Genomic DNA, 20,608 nt, shown 5'->3' on the forward strand with positions numbered 1-20,608 from the left:
ATTGAACTCTCCACCTACAATTACGATATCTTGTACCGGCCCGGGAAACTCAATGAGCCCCCAGATGCCCTATCACGTGGTACATGCGCCAACGCGCAGGTTGATAGACTGCAGACCCTCCACAATGACCTCTGCCACCCAGGGGTCACCAGGTTCTTCCATTTCATCAAATCCCGTAACCTGCCCTACTCCATTGAGGAGGTCAGGACCATGACCAGGAACTGCCAAATCTGTGCCGAGTGCAAACCACATTTTTATAGGCCAGACAGAGCAAGCCTGATCAAGGCCACTCGCCCCTTCGAGCGCCTGAGCGTCGATTTTAAAGGGCCCCTCCCCTCCTCTGACCGCAATGTGTACTTCCTCAACATAATTGATGAGTACTCCCGTTTCCCGTTTGCCATCCCTTGCCCAGACATGACCAGTACCACGGTCATTAAAGGTCTGAATGACCTTTTCGCCTTGTTCGGCTTTCCTAGCTATATCCATAGCGACCGGGGCTCATCCTTTATGAGCGACGAACTCCGTCAGTACCTGCTCACGAGAGGTATTGCTACAAGCAGAACCACCAGCTACAACCCCCGGGGGAACGAGAACGCGACGGTTTGGAAGGCCGTCCTCTTAAACTTAAAATCTAAGGGCCTTCCGACCTCTCGCTGGCAGAAGGTCCTCCCTGCGGTGCTCCACTCCATTCAGTCACTGCTTTGTACGGCCACCAATGCCACCCCCCATGAAGAAATGTTCACTTTCCCCAGGAAGTCCACATCGGGGACCTCGCTACCGACATGGCTGACGTCTCCAGGACCCGTCCTACTGCGGAAGCATGGGAGGTCCCATAAAATGGACCCCCTGGTCGAGAGGGTGAGCCTCCTCCACGCCAACCCCGAATATGCTTACGTGGCGTACCCGGACGGGCGGGAGGACACAGTCTCCATACGAGACCTCGCACCTTCGGGTGCCCCTGAAACACTACCATTGCCATCCACCACTACCCACAACCCAACCCCTGTAGACGGCATGCCGCAGCCCCAGGACCCGTCATTGACCACCCAACCACTCAATGAGACGCCAGATTCAACATTGGATGCTGCACCATCACCGCCACCACCACGACGATCAGGACGGCATGCAAGGCCACCTGATAGACTTACTTACACGAACCTTTAGTACACTTCACCCCGCCGGATTCAATTTTAAACAAGGGGTGAATGTGGTAAACCACTGTTATTGTTGTTCACCGTTGTTGTTGCACACTGTTGTATCTATGCATGCCTCAGCTGGCTCCGCCCCTGGCTCCACCCACATGCCCAGGTATAAAGGTGACTGCTCTGCAGCCCCCTGCCTTCTTGGAAACCAGTCAACCACGAGAGGCATGCTCTGTTCTTTGTTAATAAAAGCCTTTTAGTTACTCTCCTAACTCTCCGTCTTTTATGAGTAATTGATAGCGCATCACCAATATTCCCTCTAATTTTTTGGGGTTGTGCGGCCCCTTTAACAGGCTGTGCCCCCCATTCAAATTATCGAGCATGCGTGGTTTTTTTTCATTTAAAAGCCGGTGAGCGACTTGCGCGGGACCTACAGACTGCGCGTGGCCACACAGCTTAACAGGAACGTTGCTAAAATCCCCTCGGTCTTTTTCAGCTTTGGCCCCAATGTCCACAAAATAGTCAACTGGTTTCACACAATATATTGCTAAAGTATGAAAAAACAGGACATTCTTCTATGTACTGGTACTATGATAATCTATGTCATTTGTTGCCCTGAGTATAACAGTATTTACATTCAATTTGTTCCTCTTCCAAAGACAACTGAAGGCTAGAGGGAGGTGGTGAGTGATGCAGTGGGTTACACACCAGCTTTTCACCTCTAGGTCCCAAGTTCAAATCCAACATTGACTGGAAGAATATCTCCTTTCTCTGCTGGCTGCATTAGAACTAACATTAAATTAGCACTCTCATGGAGGCTGGTGTGGGAAATAGAAAAATGCCACATCATCATCATGCAGTAGACAATGGTCTCCTGAGGTTGGGGCTGCAGTATTTAACTATCTCTGTCTACTTATCCTTTTTACAGACAGCTAGATAAAATGTTTTTTGTGAGGAAGCAAAGTTGAGGTTTGCAAGACATCACAAACAAAGCTATCTGATAGGTGATCCTTCTCTGACCTCTAGCCTCCAAACTCTCTCCTTTGATTTTTCCTCTATTTTGTTGAGACAACTTAAGTAGTTGTTCCTCTAAATGTTTCTCTCTTGTTCCCCTTCTCAAGCTCCAATGCACTGTTCTATACACATACCCTCCTCATCGCACCTCACCGTGTTGAAATCAAGACCTATCGTGCTATCTCCTACTCTAATTCATTCTTTCCCAGGATCTCAAAACTATGTAACTCCTTATTTTCCTTAGCCCTTTCCTTCGACAATCTTTAAAAATATGAAGCTTGGTGTCATCTAAACACTACTTCTTGATTTATATCACTGCTCCTACTCTTAACTTTTGGCATGTCCTCCACTACAGACCTAGTTTTTTTCAAATAAAAAGAAACTTAAGCCTTTGTTTTGGTCAACTTGTTCTTTCTTAGGCATTGTTTTATGTAATAAAAGTTAACATGATCATGGAGTCATAATGGCACAGAAGGAGGCCATTCGGCCCATCAAGTCCATGCCAGCTTTCTGTAGAGCAATCCAGGCAGTCCCATTCCCCTGTTATAGATATCACTCAGAGATATTGTAGCTCTCAAAGGTGAACTCAAATAAACCTTAAAATGGGGGGTTCACAATCAGTTTCCCTTTAAAAAAGAAACATTTACAATGATTAAGAACTGATTTAAAAAATCCTTTTGCCCGACTGATTAGTTTAGCTGCTAATTCTCGATGACAAATAGCTGTATCCAACAGTGTGAGACAGTTGACATGGGTGCAAATGCAATCATTAACCCGCAGTGCTTCGGTTTAAAAAAAAAGGTAACATTTATAATGCACCTTTCACAACCTTAGGACGTCCCAAAATCAATTATGTACTTTTAAAGTGCAATCAATGCTGTAATATAGGAAACGCAGTAGCCAATTTGCACACAACAAGCTCCCACAAACAGCAATTAGATAATGACCAAATAATCCGTTTTAGTGAAGCTTGTTGAGGGATAACTAGTGGACAGGACACTGGGAGAACTCCCCTGCTCTTCTTCGAATAGTGCCATGGGATCCTTTTACGTCCAACTGAGAGTTGGTAAACCGAGACATGGCCTCCGTTTAAAGAAAGATGGTACCTTTGACAGTGTAGCACTCCCTCAGTACTGCATTAGATTGTGTGAATTCTCTGGAGTAAGGCTTGAACCCATGACCTTCTGACTCAGAGGCAAGCGTGCTACCACTGAGCCACGGTTTACAGAGTACCCTGTCATTACAACGGTATAGATATTAGTTTAACTATTTCATATTGTCAAGCTGTGTAACTCCCCACAAGTTTCCCTTGATAATGTCATCGACACACCTTTATTAAAAATCAGAAATAGGTATGAGCAAAGCAGAATCTTAATCATGACCTGCTGTAACTGATATTTTGAACTGACCTCAAGGATGAAACTCCTGCTCAATGATTAACTTGCAGTGAGATTGTAACATGTTGGGCCATAGATTAGTAGAACATAGACAGGCATCCAGAATTCCCCATATGGAGAGTTTGTGGTGGTTATGGGGAGGTACCAAGTGCTTTCCCATAAAGGTGGAGAGAATATTGAAAGAACAATTACCTCAGGACACTCCGTGCTCCTCCCAGTTACTATGATGCTGGGAATAGGTTGCTTGTCCATCCTCTTACCTGGAGATAGCACATGGAGGCCAATGGATTGAGAATCAAAATAACTTTAAAAATAAATATATTTAGCAGTTCTGGCTACCACAACAATGTGTTTTTTTTTTAAGTTTATTTTAAATCAGTTGGATCGCTACTTGTGTCTAATCCTATTCGTTACAGAAATCCAGAAGTGCAATTATACTGCCAGCCCTGCAAAGCAGTTTCAACTTCCCAGTGACACAAAAGTGACAATGTCATCATAGAGTCATAACGGCACAGGAGGCCATTCGGCCCATCGAGTCCGTACCAGCTCTCTGTAGAGCAAACCAGTCAGCCCCATTCCCCCGCTCTATCCCCGTAGCCTTGCAAGTTTATTTCCCTCACGTGCCTATCCAGTCTCCCCTTGAAAACATTGTCTCCGCTTCCACCACTTCCGTCAGCAGCGAGTTCCAGGTCCTCACCACTCACTGCATAAAAAAGTTTTTCCTCACGTCCCTCCTGTAACTCTTGCCCAAAACCTTAAATCTGTGTCCCTTAGTCCTTGTACCAGCAACTAGTGGGAACAGCCTTTCACCGTCTAGCCTATCCAAACCTGTCATAATATTGTACACCTCTATCAAATCACCCCTCAACCTCCTTTGCTCTAAAGAAAACAAATCCAGCTTCTCCAACTTGTCCTTGTAGCTAAGATCCCCCATCCCCGGCACCATTCTGGTAAATCTCCTCTGCACCCTCTCAAGGGCCTTCACATCCTTCCTAAAGTGCAGTGATCAGAACTGGACGCAATACTCCAGTTGTGGCCTAACCAGCGTTTTATAAAGGTTCAGCATAACTTCTCTACTTTTGTACTCAATACCTCTATTTATGAAGCCCAAGATCCCATATGCTTTGCTAACCACTCTCTCAATATGTCCTGCCACCGTCAGGGACCTATGCACATTAACTCCCAGGTCCCTCTGTCCCTGCACACTCTTTAAAACTGTGCCATTAAGTGTATATTGCCTCTCCCTGTTCCTTCCACCAAAATTCATTACCTCACACTTCTCTGTATTAAATTCCATCTGCCACTTGTCTGCCCATTCTGCTAGCCTTTCTAAGTCCTGTTGCAGTCGATTGGTATCATCCTCACTGTTTGCCACACCCCCAAGTTTGGTGTCATTGGCAAATTTAGAAATTCTACTTTGTATTCCAATATCCAGGTCATTTATATATATCAAAAAAAGCAGTGGCCCCAGCACTGACCCTTGGGGAACACCAGTGTCTACCATCCTCCAGTCTGAAAAACAGCCATTTACCACAACTCAGTGTTTTCTGTCCTTAAGTCAATTCCTTATCCAAGCTGCCACTGACCCACCTATATCGTGAGCCTCAATTTTGTTAACCAGCCTTCTATGTGGTACTTTGTAAAATGCCTTCTTAAAATCCATGTAGACAACATCCATTGTATTCACTTCATCGATCCTGCCTGTTACTTCATAAAAAAATTCAATTAGATTAGTCAAACATGATCTGCTTTTTACAAATCAGTGTTGGCTCTCCTTAATTAGCTTAAACCTGCCCAAGTGCCCAATTTTTTCCTTCATTATTGTTTCTAAAACTTTACCCACCACTGATGTTAAACTTTAGTTACTAGGATTGTCCTTACACCCTTTCTTGAACAATCATGTCACATTTGCCACTTTCCAATCCTCAGGCAACTCCCCCACATCTAGGGAAGATTAGGAAATGATGGCAAGCCCTTCCGCTATCTCCTCCACCAATTCCCTTAACAATCTGGGATGCAATCCATCTGGACCAGGCGACTTATCCACTCTAAACATACCCAGCCTTTCTGGTACATCTTGTCTATCAATTTTCACCCCTTCCATTGCTTCTATCTTTTCCACTGCTACCGATATTTTGTCAGCATCCAACTACTTAGTAAACACTGCTACAAAGTACTCATTGAGTATTCTAGCCTTGCCCTGCGCCTCTAAGCATATAACACCTTCTTTGTCGCTAATAGGCCCCACCCCGCCTCTTACTACCCGCTTACTGTTTACATGCCGGTAGAAGATTTTTCGGTTCCCTTTTATGTTAACTGCCATTCTACTCTCATATTCTCTCTTTGCCAATCTTATTTTCATCTTCACTTCCCCCTCAACTTATTGTAATTGGTCTGGTTCTCCCTTGAAGAATTCACGTGACATGCATCATACACCCTCTTTTTTTGTTTCAATATCTTCTCTATCTCCCTCGTCATCCAAGGAGCCCTTGCTTTGGTTCCCATACCCTTCCCTCTTGTTGGAACATCTCCTCCTTAAAGATCACCCAGTGTCCCGTGACAGTTTTTCCTGTCAGTCTTTGGTTCCATTTTACCCTGGCTAGATCCCTTCACATCCCATTGAAGTTAGCCTCATTCCAGTGTCTTCCTCTGAATTCTCTCAGTCCTGAATGTAATAAAAGCTACTTCTTTATTGGGTTTCTTGACATGCTGGTGCTATCAGGTCCCATATTTGTGTATCATCTACTCCCTCCACCACCACATCGTGGCTGCAGTGTGTACCATCTACAGGATGCACTGCAGCAACTTGCCAAGGCTTCCTTGACTACACCTCCAAAACACCCAACCTCCACCATCTAGAAGGGCAAAGGCAGCAGGTGCATGGAAACATCCAAGTGGCCCTCCAAATCACAAACCATCCTGACTTGGACAGATAGCGGCTCTCCCTTCATCGTTGCTGGGTCAAAATCCTGGAACTGCCTCCGTAACAGCACTGTGGGAGAACCTTCACCACACGGACTGCAGCGGTTCAAGGCGGCAGCTCACCACCACCTTCTCAAGGGCAAATAGGAATGGACAATAAATGCCGGCCTTGCTAGGGACGTCCATAACCCAAGTATGAATATTTTTTTAAAAATCACGTTGCCGACAGCGACCTCAAAGTAATGTTGGATTTGCCAAGGAATACCCATTAAGAAATGAGGAGGAGAGGATTTGTTTTCAAATCCCTTCATGGCCTCGCCCTCCCTCCCTATCGCTGTAATCTCCTCCAGCCCTACAACCGTCTGGGATATCTGCTCTCCCCCAACTCTGGTCTCTTGAGCATCCCCGGTTTTAATCGCTCCATCACTGGGGCTGCGCCCCTAGCCGCCAAGGCCCCAAGCTCTGGAACTCCCTCCCCACACCTTTCCGCCTCTCTTTTCTCCTCCAAGACTCTCCTTAAAACCCACCTCATCTGCCCCAATATTTTCCTATGTGACTCGGTGTCAAACCCTGCTTGATAGCACTCCTGTGAAGCGCCCTGGGACGTTCCACCACATCAAAGGCACTATAGAAATGCAAGTTGGGATTGTTGTTGAGTAACTCTGGAGTCTGGTGAAAGACCCCTGAAGGCTTTTTCACACCTCTTGGATTATAACCCCTCTTCAATGTCAAATTAGATTTACAAAGTGCTCAGGTTGTCCACTGATCCTCACAAACACTTCCAAAAAGTACCCAGATCTCATTTAAATGCTTTGCGAATGTGCGTTCTCCTATCTGCAATCGCAAAACATTTAAAGTTTAACTGTCAGTTGCGCACATGGATGTAAATATAGAGCTCCCTGCTGGACCTGAACGGTTCCAGGAACAGCCGGGCAGTATATACCAGTACTGCTGGCTATGGATTGATAGCTGTACTCTAAAAAAGGTTTGAATTAAAACAGTGTATCCTCTGACTCCACATGAGCAACACAGGAGCTCTGCATATGTTAAAAACACTGAAGCAATATCTAGCAAATATAAATATATAATATCCATGAGACTGGTCACACTGCTGTTGTAACATAATAATTAAATTCTACCTAAGACCAGGGAAAATCACTTCTAACTTTATAGATTGTAATCCAGAACTTCTAATTTAATAGAAACTGTATCAAAAAGCCTTGCTGTCTCAAGAAACTGAGAAAATGGAAATGTAATTAAAATATTACAAAAAAGTGTAGCTGACTGAAAATTTATGTCAGTCCCAAATATTAACTATTCTGGTTTCTTTTCCAAATTAAATCATTAATGACTTTAGGTTTTAATTGTTTTCGACGTTGCATTTTAACTTAAAAGCATTCAGCTGCAAGGCCCTAAACTCTGTTCCTTCCCTAAACCTCTCCGCCTCTCCTTCTTTAAGACGCTCCTTTTCCCACTTCTTTGACCAAGTTTTTGGTCACCTGTCCTAACATCTCCTTGGTGTCAAATGTTGTTTGATAAGGCTCCTGTGATACGTTTTACTCCGTTAAAGTCGCTACAGAAATGCAAGCTGTTGTTGTAGGCAAGTGCTAATTCTGTCTTTTACTTTGATACCTTAATTTTCATTTTTGGAAATGATCTGCAGGATAGATTATTGCTGGTTATCGATCGGAATAGACAGGATGTCACCCATCCGTCCTTTCAAACTCTTCCACAATCTGGCGACATGTACTCAAAGTGCAGTAGCAATAATCTTTAAGATCGCGAGTACAATCTGCACCCCTTCCTACCCCTTGCGTTCTGTCAAATACGACAAACGCCGAAATTATTCGCACTCCCTCCCTCTCCTCCAACTCCAGTCAACAAACATCGGAAGCTTGGCCTAAAATACCCCACAGATATCGAAGTTCCCTTTGAGTGTTTCAACAAATTATTTCAACATCGACTTACAGCCAAGCTTCTGGCTAAGGAAAAAGGGGAATTCCATTAACGTTAAAAAGCAAACTTTTTGCTTACAATTTTCACCTCATAAATAGAGATCTTAATAGTGTCTGGGAAAAGGCTCATGGGACCTTATTCTGTAAACTATATATTAATATATAATATACATTAATATATTTACATAATCCTGAATACATATTATCCATTTATCTTTTCTAGAGAAACAAGTGTTGCAAGCATCGATTGCAATAATGTTCGGATTAAGTAACAAATACCGATCGGTTTCACTTGAAAGTCACTGAAATCGACTCTTCTACATTACTCACCACTTCCTTGTCGAGTGGCTGCTCGTCTTATCTCGTAATGCTCCTCGGTAAACATAAAATAAAATCCTCCAAATATTTTCCTCGGTCAGAGGAAGGCCACCGAGGGCCCCGAAATCCGTCAGACTTCAGTTCTGGTTTGAGATACTCGATGTATTTGCTATTCAGGGCTATCTAAACTTCCTAACAGCAGCAACACTTGAAACCCACACTACAGCAGTGAGCCAGGCTCACTTTGACTGACAGCTCGGACGGGCTATTCCCCCACACCGGTGCGTCGGGTCACATTATCAGCAGCTCCACCAATCGTGTCTGAGCCCGCCTCTGACAGTCATCCTCGGGAGTTGTAGTTTTTTGTTAATGGCTTAGTTAAAATGGGTGCGGACGTTAATTCTTTTTGGTTGGTAACTCAATGCTAAAAATGTCCACCCGCATAAAAACGAAGAATAAAAATAGAAATTATGGGAAATCAGAATCGCTGAACCAAAAAAAGAGCAAACGAGTCATTTTGGAATTTACACTTGACAATGGTTGATCTCTGCAATTTTGAGTTTGCACGCAGCCAGAGTCTGCATTTATGTACGCGGTTCTGTTTATTCATTCGTGCATTTTATTTTAGCAATGACACCAATAATGATCACGTTCTGTTCTTATAACAAGCCGAGCAGCGGTCGGTCTGCAGTAACTCCGCTGCACTCTGCTTTTACCCGTTAGTGAAGCACAGACAGCAACTGCGCCTTGCACGTAGAGGGGAAACTCCGTCCTACATCCGATCTCACGCTACAGCAAATACTGTTACATATACATAAATATACATATATTTTATGTTGTGTAGAGCCCTGGCCACCAAGAACATTCGGGGCCCCTCCCTAATCCATTAAAACACAAACTGCATGAAGAAATGGACTGATTGAATGTTTACATATTGCAATAATAATACAGCGAATCAGATCACAATATACTAGGTTAAAATGAAACTGGCGGGTTTTGACTATTAATCGTTACAAACACCAGCTTCTTTACAAATAATCCCTGTTCCGTACTTTCCCAGCAACGACAGAAGCCAGTAATACGGATTTAGAGAATTTAGTTTCACATATGCTACTATATGAAAACTCGAGTTTAAGAAATTTGGGAGCGTTTGTCAGAACTTATGTGTTGATGTAACTAACGAGCATTTTGATGTAGTCTGTAGGTTTAAACGTATTTTTTTACTTTACAAAGATGCTAATAAAGTGGAATACTATCGCCCTAAAATACTGTTTTTTTAAAATCAGTCTTTACGTTTCCCTGCCTTTTAAATGTATATACCTCCTAAACGATTACGTCTGTGGCATATGAATGACTTGTTTCAATAAATTACATAGTTTCTCTGCACTTTATTAAAAAAGTAAGGCAAGTATCGACTAACATGATTTTCATCCATAATATATTGTTAGTCAGTAACAATACAGGCGTTTGGTAAAACTCGAAGCCTTGTTCTCGGTTTACAGATGGTAATTATGGAATTGGTGCCTATTGCAAGGCTGTTTCTTAGAAAAGAAAATAAGGATGGTTTGTGTAGTCACGATTGATATTGCCAGTGTCTGGTATTAGGAGGTTAAAATGGGAGTCTCTCCATCAGGGCACCTTCCCCCTGCCTTACAAGCTACAAATAGATTGACACTTGGTAAGAGATATGGGAATTATATGTGCATCTGAAACGCCAAAGAAGAATGACAGTAGTTACAATGAATTGGGATTAACATCCGTGTTGTCTGATCTGTACATTTGAATCAATTATAGTTTTCCTTTTAACAGAGTGACATACATGATCAGAGGTGCTGGCTTGAGTCACTGCAACTGATGGACTTAGTAAACATTTTGAACCAGCACCTTGATGCAATCAGTTTTGAACCAATTAAGATCGGAAGACTGATTGAAAGGGGCAAGACAAAACAAGAGGAACTTCACTGTGAGCCATACTGGTTCAGAAAGGAGTCCTTTAAAAATGTTCTAGATATAAATGATTTGGAAATCGCTATTTTGCTCCCAGAAGCAGTGAGCATACATAAACATGGAAAAAATAAAACAAACGTTCAACACAAGCTTTGAAAATAGAATGGTTTACTTTTCTACCTTTTTAGGGTTAGTGACTAAACATTACTAACGTGCCCTGTTCCCTTTAAAGCCACTGTCCAAGTATTCCCTGTGGAGACGTAGTATAAACAGGCAAATACAAATCATTGTATCTGCTTCTAACCTCTTGGGTCAATCAAAGGAAAGTTGTAACTGCTTAAACATTTCTGGTTCCAGGTCAGAAAGAAACCCATCATGAAGCGACTGGCTTTCCTTTTTTAAAAGATTGTTGTGCCACCATTGCAAAGTTTGACAATATACACAAGACTGATAAATGTAAAGAGAGGTAATCGTTTCTCATTGCCGACATAACAATCACTACACTTCAAAGTAATTAATTGTGTGAAGTGATGAGAAATTTTAAAAAACATGATAACGCACTGCGTTTTTTTATTTAAATAATTATATTTACTGGTTGGTCTCTATTACCTCAGTTCAACGTGATTGTTTTAAAATACTGTTTTGTTTCCATCTGTAATATGTACAGCTGTTCTATTTGGGTCATTTATTGGTTTGAGCTTTTCTGTGGTGAGAGTAAACGTTCCTGAGCTCTTGAGTATAACACAAGGGACACTATGACCCAACAGAAAAAAACAGCAGACGTGTTGTCAGTGTTAAGGGGAGGGACTTCCGTGTTGAAGAGAAATGGTTGCGTTGAACAGACGCAAGTGCCAGAAAGTATACGTAGGCTGGAGATATTTACCGATAGTGCTCAATGGCTGAAATGGCACATTTCCCATAACATACTAATTTTTCTCGTGGGTGGGCGGGAATGGGGTGGATTAGTGCTAAATGCACTGGGAAACGCACTACTGGATTTCCGTAGCACCTGGAAGAAACTTTTAGAGGAGCTTGTGATATATTCCCTACTGAGTAGCTTTCATGGCAAATTAAAGTGTCGGTCTCAAAGTGCACAGCGGAGGCGCAGTGCGTTTAGCCAAATTAAATTTACGGGAAATCAGATGATCTGTACAGTGCTACCCGTATTATAGGGGCGGTCATTTCTCGCCAACATTACAGTAGGGACTAATTCCTAAGAAATGGCCCCATGTAATGATTTAGCGGCAGATAAAAATCTATAGTTAAAAGTGAACGCTGCTATTAGGGTTTACCGATTGGAGAGGCTTTCATTTACCAGTAGCAATCCATACACTTCATTTCAGGCATTTATTTACTTTAAAAAAAACCTGCGTCAACACATTAAGTGCAACATTGTAATATTTTGTTTGGTATTCACCATTATATTATTTTAAAATCCCCAGTGAAATCAGTTTTCTCGCAAAATTGAAGCTAATTTCATCAGTTTGTTTGACTTCATCAGATATAAGCTGACATATACTTTGCATAGGCTTATGCCAAGTATGTATATTCTTATTTTCCAAAGTTTACAAGTCATATGGGAATGATCCAAGGACGAATCATAGGAAAAATGGCATTTAAAATAACTCCCCACATAATTTCATCTAATGCATCTGTCAGTAATTATTTTTCATGTGGAATTCCAGATCTTTGAAAATGTCATCCACGTTCAAAATGTGTGTGTTCCGGGCATCTTTCCAGTCTGACTTCCAGGTGTCTGAACCCCATTTTGATGAGAAATTTTACATTATTCCAAAAATGTTTATTTTGAAATAAGGTAACATTGGCCGACAAAACTATCACTATTCACAATCCTTCTGAGATCAACGGGATACCAGTGCGCAATTAATCCGAGAAATTGGAGATTTTGCAGTTTTGAAGAGATTAAATGTAACTGCAAAAAAGATAGTTTCTTGCAGCTGACAATATTCACTTACAATCCATGGTACATCGGTTTCATACGAACTGACCCCACGGCACCTGACTATACAGCGCTTCGATGCAATACGCAAGGAGGTGTAGCAAGTTTAAGATTCACTTACGATGCACGTACATCAGGACATTTCCATTTGCTGATTATCATTTCCTGTTGACGGTGATGCAGAACACGATGGTCAGAATCAACTGCATTTCACTTGATTCGATCTAAAAATTCTCTGTGAAGAGCTGAACTTTAGGAAGGCACGGCATAACAAGTAGCAACACCTCCTGAACCCTTCATGGATTAGGAGTGTCGTATTCAGTAACACATTTTAATCACCCTACAAATGATTGCCTCATCCAAGAAACATCAGCCTGCATCACAAACATTCCCACAATTTGACCGCCTCCCAGCAGCTCTGCGAATATTTAGTTACGTCACGGCTCGCAAGTCTGACTTGCCTTGAACCGCCGCCACAGAATGATCCCGGGGCCGCTTAGAAATACCAATGACATTGGCACAATGTGCTGTAATCGAGCAATGAGCAACCACGGGGCGGGTAAACTGTTCGCCGTCGATTTCACCGTGGTTTGTACACTAATGGGCGATTCCAGCCCTTCTTCCATTTGCCAAGAATGGGCATTTCCCTCGTCTGCTGCCGAGGTACAAGAAAATACACTGAAATTCGAGCCACGTACAGCGGCTGAAATAATAGCCTTTGGAATTCGGAGTGAGAAAAAACCTTTACATAACGCAACTCCCCCAAAATGCACAGGAATCTGGAACTGGTAGATGCCTTTGCGATATATATTTTTTCTCTCCGGGACAATTTCTAAAGGTTATATTGCTTATATAAAACGTGAGATTTTCCACCCCGCCGGAAACTATAAATCAGTGGGGGTTGCAATCACTGCAAACAGTATTAGTCATTCATCAAAAAACAGAGATGATGGAACTGTTTCAACCGTTAAACATCTGTCTAAGGTGACAATAAAGTAACTTTCTTTCTAAATGGACGAGCTCCCAACCCAACATCGTGTCTGTGTGTGGCGCGCCTACTGAGGACCCTTACCTTCCTCAAACAGTGCAGACACCTTGACACTGCTCATCATCGATTCTTCCGTTTCAAAGTATTTTTAATAGGTGGACAATACAAAGCAACTTTAGTTGTAGATACTATAATACTTTGGGTTTGAGTCAAGTTCTAGAAAGTGACTTAGCCTTATTAGAACTAGGGACATTTAAATAAAACGCAGGCACGTGTGAATTAATAGATGTTATCTTTTCCTCTGACGTTGTTTTACTGATTGCATTTTTCAACTTGGGTGATTTTTTTCCTTTTGTAAACCTAACTCTGGAGAAACTGTTCATTTTAAAAAGAAAAATAGTTAATGTAGAAACGTCTGTCTTAGACTAATAAGTTATTTTAACAAATCTCTAGTAGTGCCAGTTCAGTATGTCAAACTTCACTTGTACTGGCTACTCTCAGTAAACAGAAAACCCATTTATTGAAACGTGACTTTAAACTGTTTTATATAAAAAGTTATTCCATTCTTTTCTCGTTTAGTTTCATTTTAGCAAATGGAAAATAATGCATATTTCATTTTTTTAAAAACACAATAAATGGAGATCCTGTTTTTTCTACCATGAAAAACCATTTGTTTATGTCACTGGTGCAAATTTTAATCAATCAATCAAAGTGTTGTTGTCCATCTTGAATGACTGCATATTTCTGAAGTTAGTACTGGTTAAATGTTAGTAAAGTAATTAATAGCATTTACACTAAAAATGTTGGCAGTTAAACACTTTCCAAGAATTTTGAAACAATGCTGGTGCATAGTCAATGCAATTTGAAACTTTAAGTTAAAATAGAAATGTCTTGAGATATAGCATATATGAAATGTAAAGGATATAACATTAATGAAATATTCTAAAAAGGAGTTGGGATAGTTGCATATGGTCACTGCCACTCCAGTAAACATTTACACAAAGTAAAACAGAGTTTTTAAATGAACCATACATAGTTAATAAGTTAACAAATAAATAAACTAAATAAATAACATCAGACATCAAGAGTGGAGCTGCCCTCACAGGGGAGAAAGCAGCGTCAAAAAGGTGGTTTTCTAATCTGATCTCATACACCACATATTGCATGATGTTAATGTGCATTCATTTGAGGGGTGGGTGGGGGGGGGGGGGTGCATAGTGGGGCAGATTTTCCTGTGCTTGCAAAATAACAAGAGTTGAAACCCAGCTCAGTAGCGCTGGGTTATTACACAGAGTTTCACTTCCTCTGCTGAGGAGGTGGGGAAATCACATTCTATTAATGTAAATTACACATTGGAAAGCACACCTTATGATGTACGTACATATTATATATCACACAAAATATTTGAAAATTGAATGAATAAAACATTTAAATGGCAGCAAGAACACTTGAAGATTAACTTACGTCATTAGTAACCAGACTAGGTTAGATATTGTTTTGTATAACACAGACATAATGTAGCTCTATTGTAGAATAGATAAGTCAATTTTCAAACTTTAAATTATGTAATTTCACATTGATAAGTGGGTGGAGCATACCATACAGTACTTTGAACCTATTTTAAGAATGGTTCTATTTTAAGAGTACATGCAACCCACACAAACTTACTGATCAATGAAATTTTACTCAATGAACAACTAGCTGTTCCCAAGGTAATTTCTTTGTAACTGGCTCAAGCCCAGTCGGTGTAGGCGGCCCTCTTAATCTGGAGGTTTGACAGTTACTACAGTAACAAGTTGGTTCCATCAAAATTGTCTTGCTGTTTGTGCCAATGTACTATGGAGATGTCTCGGAGCTGTACTCACATAGCATGATGTGCAGTGATGACCCAAGTTACACTTGTGGCTGTTCCTCCAATTGAGTCCAGTGATAAAGGAACTCTGTATAATACATTGGCCCAGAATTTGCGGTCAGCGGTGAAGCGACGTCGATCGCCGCTGCCCACGAAGAAAGCTGCCCACAAAGATCTCGCGATCTCTGTGGCGAAAACTTTAGGTTTCTCAATGTTAAATTGATTGTAGCGCTGTCAAAAGGGTATCCCTAGTGCGATGCAGCAGTGACGTCATCAAGCTGTCTAAGCAGCCAATCACATTGAAGAATTCTCAGACAGCAAACCAGGTCATAAAAACGGATTCAATTCACTTCTTAAAATTTTCTACAGAGAGCGAAATAAAGATTGGGACATATGTATGGGGTTAATGTAGAAGCTGAAAGATCATAAACAAACTTTAAAAAAATATTTTTAATTATTTTAAAATTCTAGTAATTTTATATCATAATGGAGAAATCTGACATTCCACAAATATATAATTCATTTTTCAGAACCAGCACGGTTGTTCAGTAGTCAATACGCCGTTAAAACCCCAGTTACACATATTCCAAAAAGGCTTCATTTTTAATGGGGTGTTTAACAGCACAATTAGATCGGAAAAGCTTAAGTTTTCGTCAGTTCAACTGTTTTCACTGATTGCCGGCTCTGTGGAGTTGCACAGCGCAGCCTGTGGCGGAGCAGGGAATGACTGACCGCAACTTCACGATTTCCGCATTTATCTGCGCATGCGTTAAATCCTGAAGTTACAGTCAGTTTCAGAGGGGTAATGACAGCGAACTGTTCCACCACAAAATCTGGGCCATTATGTTTACATTACCCTCCAGGCACTGCACTGTGCCACACATGCAAATTTCTGTGTCAATTTATATTTTAAAAAGGTACAAGAAAAATAAGGAACGCCCATTATTTATTGGTAGCTTCTTTTGAGCTTGGGGACGAGCCTGGGATTTACAAAAGCTGCAGAGAAACTTCCCCTGCAAAGTCAAATATTTTCAAAATGTGCACAATGGGATAGGCAAGATTGGACATACCAGCAGAATAATACAATGTGCATTAAATGGTATAATGCTCCTGCCTCACAGCGCCTGCCTACATAGTCTGTTAGCTCAACATTGGCTGCTCATGTTCATTACAAGTCCAATAACATTAAATAAGGCAAGACAAGCAACAATTGCAAAGGTCACACTGTTTAATAGGCTACACCTTTAATCCTTTCAACTTTCTCCCATCCTCTCCCGATTTAAGCCAGACCGCCACAGGGAAATGACAAAGAGCACAGGCTATCCTACATTGGGGGGAGTGGTAAATATAAATGGATCAGACCATGGTCTCGAGGGTTGAGCTCTCATGCCTCCCAGTAGCTAAAAAAAAATCACTCATTGATTAACTAGGGTTGGTGTGAACCATGAGAAAGATCCCAAAAGACATAAGAACATAAGAAATAGGAGCAGGAGTAGGCCAATCGGCCCCTCGAGCCTGCTCCACCATTCAATAAGATCATGGCTGATCTGATCCTAACCAGAAACCAGAAACCCCACAGTGCAGATAGAGGCCATTTCGGCCCATCGAGCCTGCACCAACACATATCCCACCCGATCCCCATAACCCCTACACCAACACATATCCCACCCTATCCCCGTAACCCCACGTATTTAATCCCCCTAACACTAAGGGTCAATTTATCATAGCCAATCAACCTAACCCGCACATCTTTGGACTGTGGGAGGAAACCGGAGCACCCGGAGGAAACCCACGCAAACACGGGGAGAATGTGCAAACTCCACACAGATAGTCACCCGAGACCGGATTCGAACCCGGGTCCCTGGCGCTGTGAGGCAACAGTGCTAACCACTATGCCACCGTGCTAACCTCAAATCTTCTATCACTCTGCATCCACCCGAACCCATGTGATCTCCCGGGAGAGGCGAAAAACCAGATAAAGACCCAATGGCCAATTTGGGAGAAAAAAATCTGGGAAATTCCTCTCCGACCCATCTAGGCGATCGAAATTCTTCCAGGAGATCACTCTGTCCCTCTATTTTCTACAGTACTTACCTTCTGTAAAGGCAATCTCCACCCCAGCCAGGAACAGGAATAAAACCATCTCCTGAAATCTAACACAGAATTAGAACACAGTAGGAGCAGAACAAGGCTACACGGCCCCTGGGCCCACTCCACTACCCACAGGGCCATGACCATTCCGAACCTAGACTCACGTCCAATTTCCTGCCCGCTCCCCGTAACCCTTAATTCCCTTTACTTCTAGGAAACTATCTATTTCTGTTTTAAATTTATTTAATGATGTAGCTTCCACAGCTTTCTGGGGCAGCAAATTCCACAAACCTACCACCCTCTGAGTGAAGAAGTTTCTCCTCATCTCAGTTTTGAATGAGCAGCCCCTTATTTTAAGATTATGCCCCCTAGTTCTAGTTTCACCCATCATTGGGAACATCCTCACCGCATCCACCCGATCAAGCCCCTTCACAATCTTATATGTTTCAATAAGATCGCCTCTCATTCTTCTGAACTCCAATGAGTAGAGTCCCAATCTACTCAACCTCTCCTCATATGACCACCCCCTCATCCCCGGAATTAACCGAGTGAACCTTCTTTGTACTGACTCGAGAGCAAGTATGTCTTTTCTTAAGTATGGACACCAAAACTGTATGCAGTATTCCAGGTGCGGTCTCACCAATACCTTGTACAACTGCAGCAATACCTCCCTGTTTTTATATTCCATCCCCCTAGCAATAAAAGCCAACATTCCATTGGCCTTCTTAATCACTTGCTGCACCTGCATACTAACTTTTTGAGTTTCGTGCACCAGGACCCCCAGATCCCTTTGTACTACAGTACTTTCCAGTTTCTTGCCATTAAGATAATAACTTGCTCTATGATTTTTCCTGCCAAAGTGCATAACCTCACACTTTCCAGTATTGTATTCACCCACAGCAAAAATAGGTTTTTCTTGTCAGAAACTGAACAAAAATACTGTACACAAACATAAACAATGTAATCACTAAATGAATGAACCGCGACCATAACTTTCTACATAATAACTGCGCGTTAAACACCAGAAACTGAACTGCCTGCTGTATTAATTTGCATGCTAAATATCTTGGGGTAGAATTTCCTGCTACTGTATAACTTTGGTGGAAACCCCAGGGAAACAGCGTAAAGAGCAGTTTACACCATCTCTACAGCACTTTTGCCAGTATTCTGCCATAGTTATGCAAATAATTGAAAGAACCGCACAGAAATTCCAGGCTCCAAGCTTTAATACAAAAACACTTATTTTTTGTACTTTTGACCCAGTTTTGCTTTCCTTGCTTTGTGCTGAAACAGCAGGACATTTTTACTGTTACTTGTTAAACTATTTCACTTCAAGCTGCTGGTACAACTCGTATTTCAGGGAATTTATGATTGGTTGTTTCTGGTTATGACAGTTGTGTAAGTGGAGCTATGCCCTACCTTCACCCTAAATAAATTCCTGGGATTGGAGATATTTTCCATCCTTCTCATTTCATTGCTTCTTTGAACTGAATCTGAAACTAATGTGGTTCAACGCTTATTTCACCTCAAAAAATTCCCCTACAGGCGATTTATGAAATAGTAATTTTTTATGACAGTTTTATAATATGAATTACAGCTTTATTTATTTAATTAATTGCTCCCAAACAAAGGGCTTTCAGATAAGGAATCACAAAATTAGTTTTACAACAATGTATGTAATAATAAGTCTAAATCTTTATATCTAAATACCCATGTTCTCATTTATATTGGACTAGCTGGGGAGCCCCGCGTTGCGAGGGCAATTTTGGGGCGCTTGGTCTCCCTGCCCCTGTGTGTCCCCCCTCTCCCTGTCATGTCCTCTCCCTGTCCTATCCCTCCCTCCCCTCCCCTCCTCTCCCTCCCCTCCTCTCCCTCCCTCCCCTCCCCTGTCTCCCTCCCTCCCCGGTCTCCCTCCCTCCCCTCGCCCACCCCTCCCCCGCTCCCCCACGTCCCTCTCTCTGGCCCCTCCCCCTGCCTAGCGCCTGAGGTCCGGAGCTGAGGTCCCCCGCGTATCGCGCGGCTGATGGACGGCCGCTGTGGGCGGGCGGCGTATGCGCGGTCAGTGCGGGCGGCGCATGCGCGGTCAGTGCGGGAGGCGCATGCGCGGTCAGTGCGGGCGGCGCGAGCCCCCCGCGATTTCCCGAGGCTCGCCCCCCCCCCGCGATTTCCCGAGGCTCTCCCCCCCCCCCGCGATTTCCCGAGGCTCTCCCCCCCCCCGCGATTTCCCGAGGCTCTCCCCCCCCCCCGCGATTTCCCGAGGCTCTCCCCCCCCCCGCGATTTCCCGAGGCTCTCCCCCCCCCCGCGATTTCCCGAGGCTCTCCCCCCCCCCGCGATTTCCCGAGGCTCTCCCCCCCCCCCCATTAAATTGTTATTTAATTCCCTAACACATCATTAAAATATTTACCTTAGTTCCCTAACACACAGAAAGTGTGGGGGAAAAAATTGTGAAAAATCAAGATGGCGGCCACTCACCTCGGTTCAGAAGGATAAGGCCCGCCCACACACGCACCGATTGGTCGACCGGTCAGGTCACCGAAGCATAGGATTGGTCAATCGTCGAGTCACTCGACACTCAACTGTAGGAAGGAACCCGCCGTCCGATTGGTCGCCCTCGACGTCACACGGTCGCTAATGAGATGCTAATGAGCGGAAGGCTGAACGTTTTTCGGATACCGCGGACGCGGTTTTTGTCCGGCCGAAACGTAAATACGCCTATGACCGGTCCGGAATCGCAAGCTTTCTTTTGAGGCGACGCGCGCGTCGGTACGCTCTGTAACTTTCAAACGTATAGAGAACGGACAGACAGACATCGGGACAGACAGACAGAAGAGCCGCTTTATATATAGATAGATAGATGGACACTGCCTATGAAAGCGTGACATCCTGTAATGATATCCTGCCAGTGGTGGTGCTGTATTCCGGCAGTTTTCTCTCTCCAGCTCGATCGCCTGTACTGCACAGAAACTTCTATGTTCTTAATCAAAGGGCAGAAAGTATGAGGTCAAATCAGCAGGCTGAATT

The 20,608-nt window shown here is 42.9% G+C and overlaps 1 protein-coding gene across 3 annotated transcripts in view; it reads right to left on the reverse strand.

Moving 5' to 3' along the window:
- jak1 (Janus kinase 1) overlaps positions 1-13,049 on the reverse strand; it is a 175,067-nt gene extending 162,018 nt beyond the window's left edge. Inside the window, exon 1 of one of the 3 annotated variants that reach the window (XM_085982698.1) lies at positions 12,788-13,049. In XM_085982698.1, the coding sequence (XP_085838824.1) occupies positions 12,788-12,817 (30 nt within the window). In that variant the 5' untranslated portion in view covers positions 12,818-13,049. Of the gene's footprint in view, positions 1-8,760; positions 9,021-12,776 lie in introns of those variants that run through there. The other 2 variants (XM_085982699.1, XM_085982700.1) reach the window with 2 other exon arrangements.
- Positions 13,050-20,608: the final 7,559 nt, after the last annotated feature.

This window comes from Somniosus microcephalus, chromosome 3 (assembly GCF_052327205.1).
Source record: "Somniosus microcephalus isolate GS21.2 chromosome 3, FLI_Smic_1.0, whole genome shotgun sequence".
In the NCBI taxonomy this organism is placed as follows: domain Eukaryota; kingdom Metazoa; phylum Chordata; class Chondrichthyes; order Squaliformes; family Somniosidae; genus Somniosus; species Somniosus microcephalus.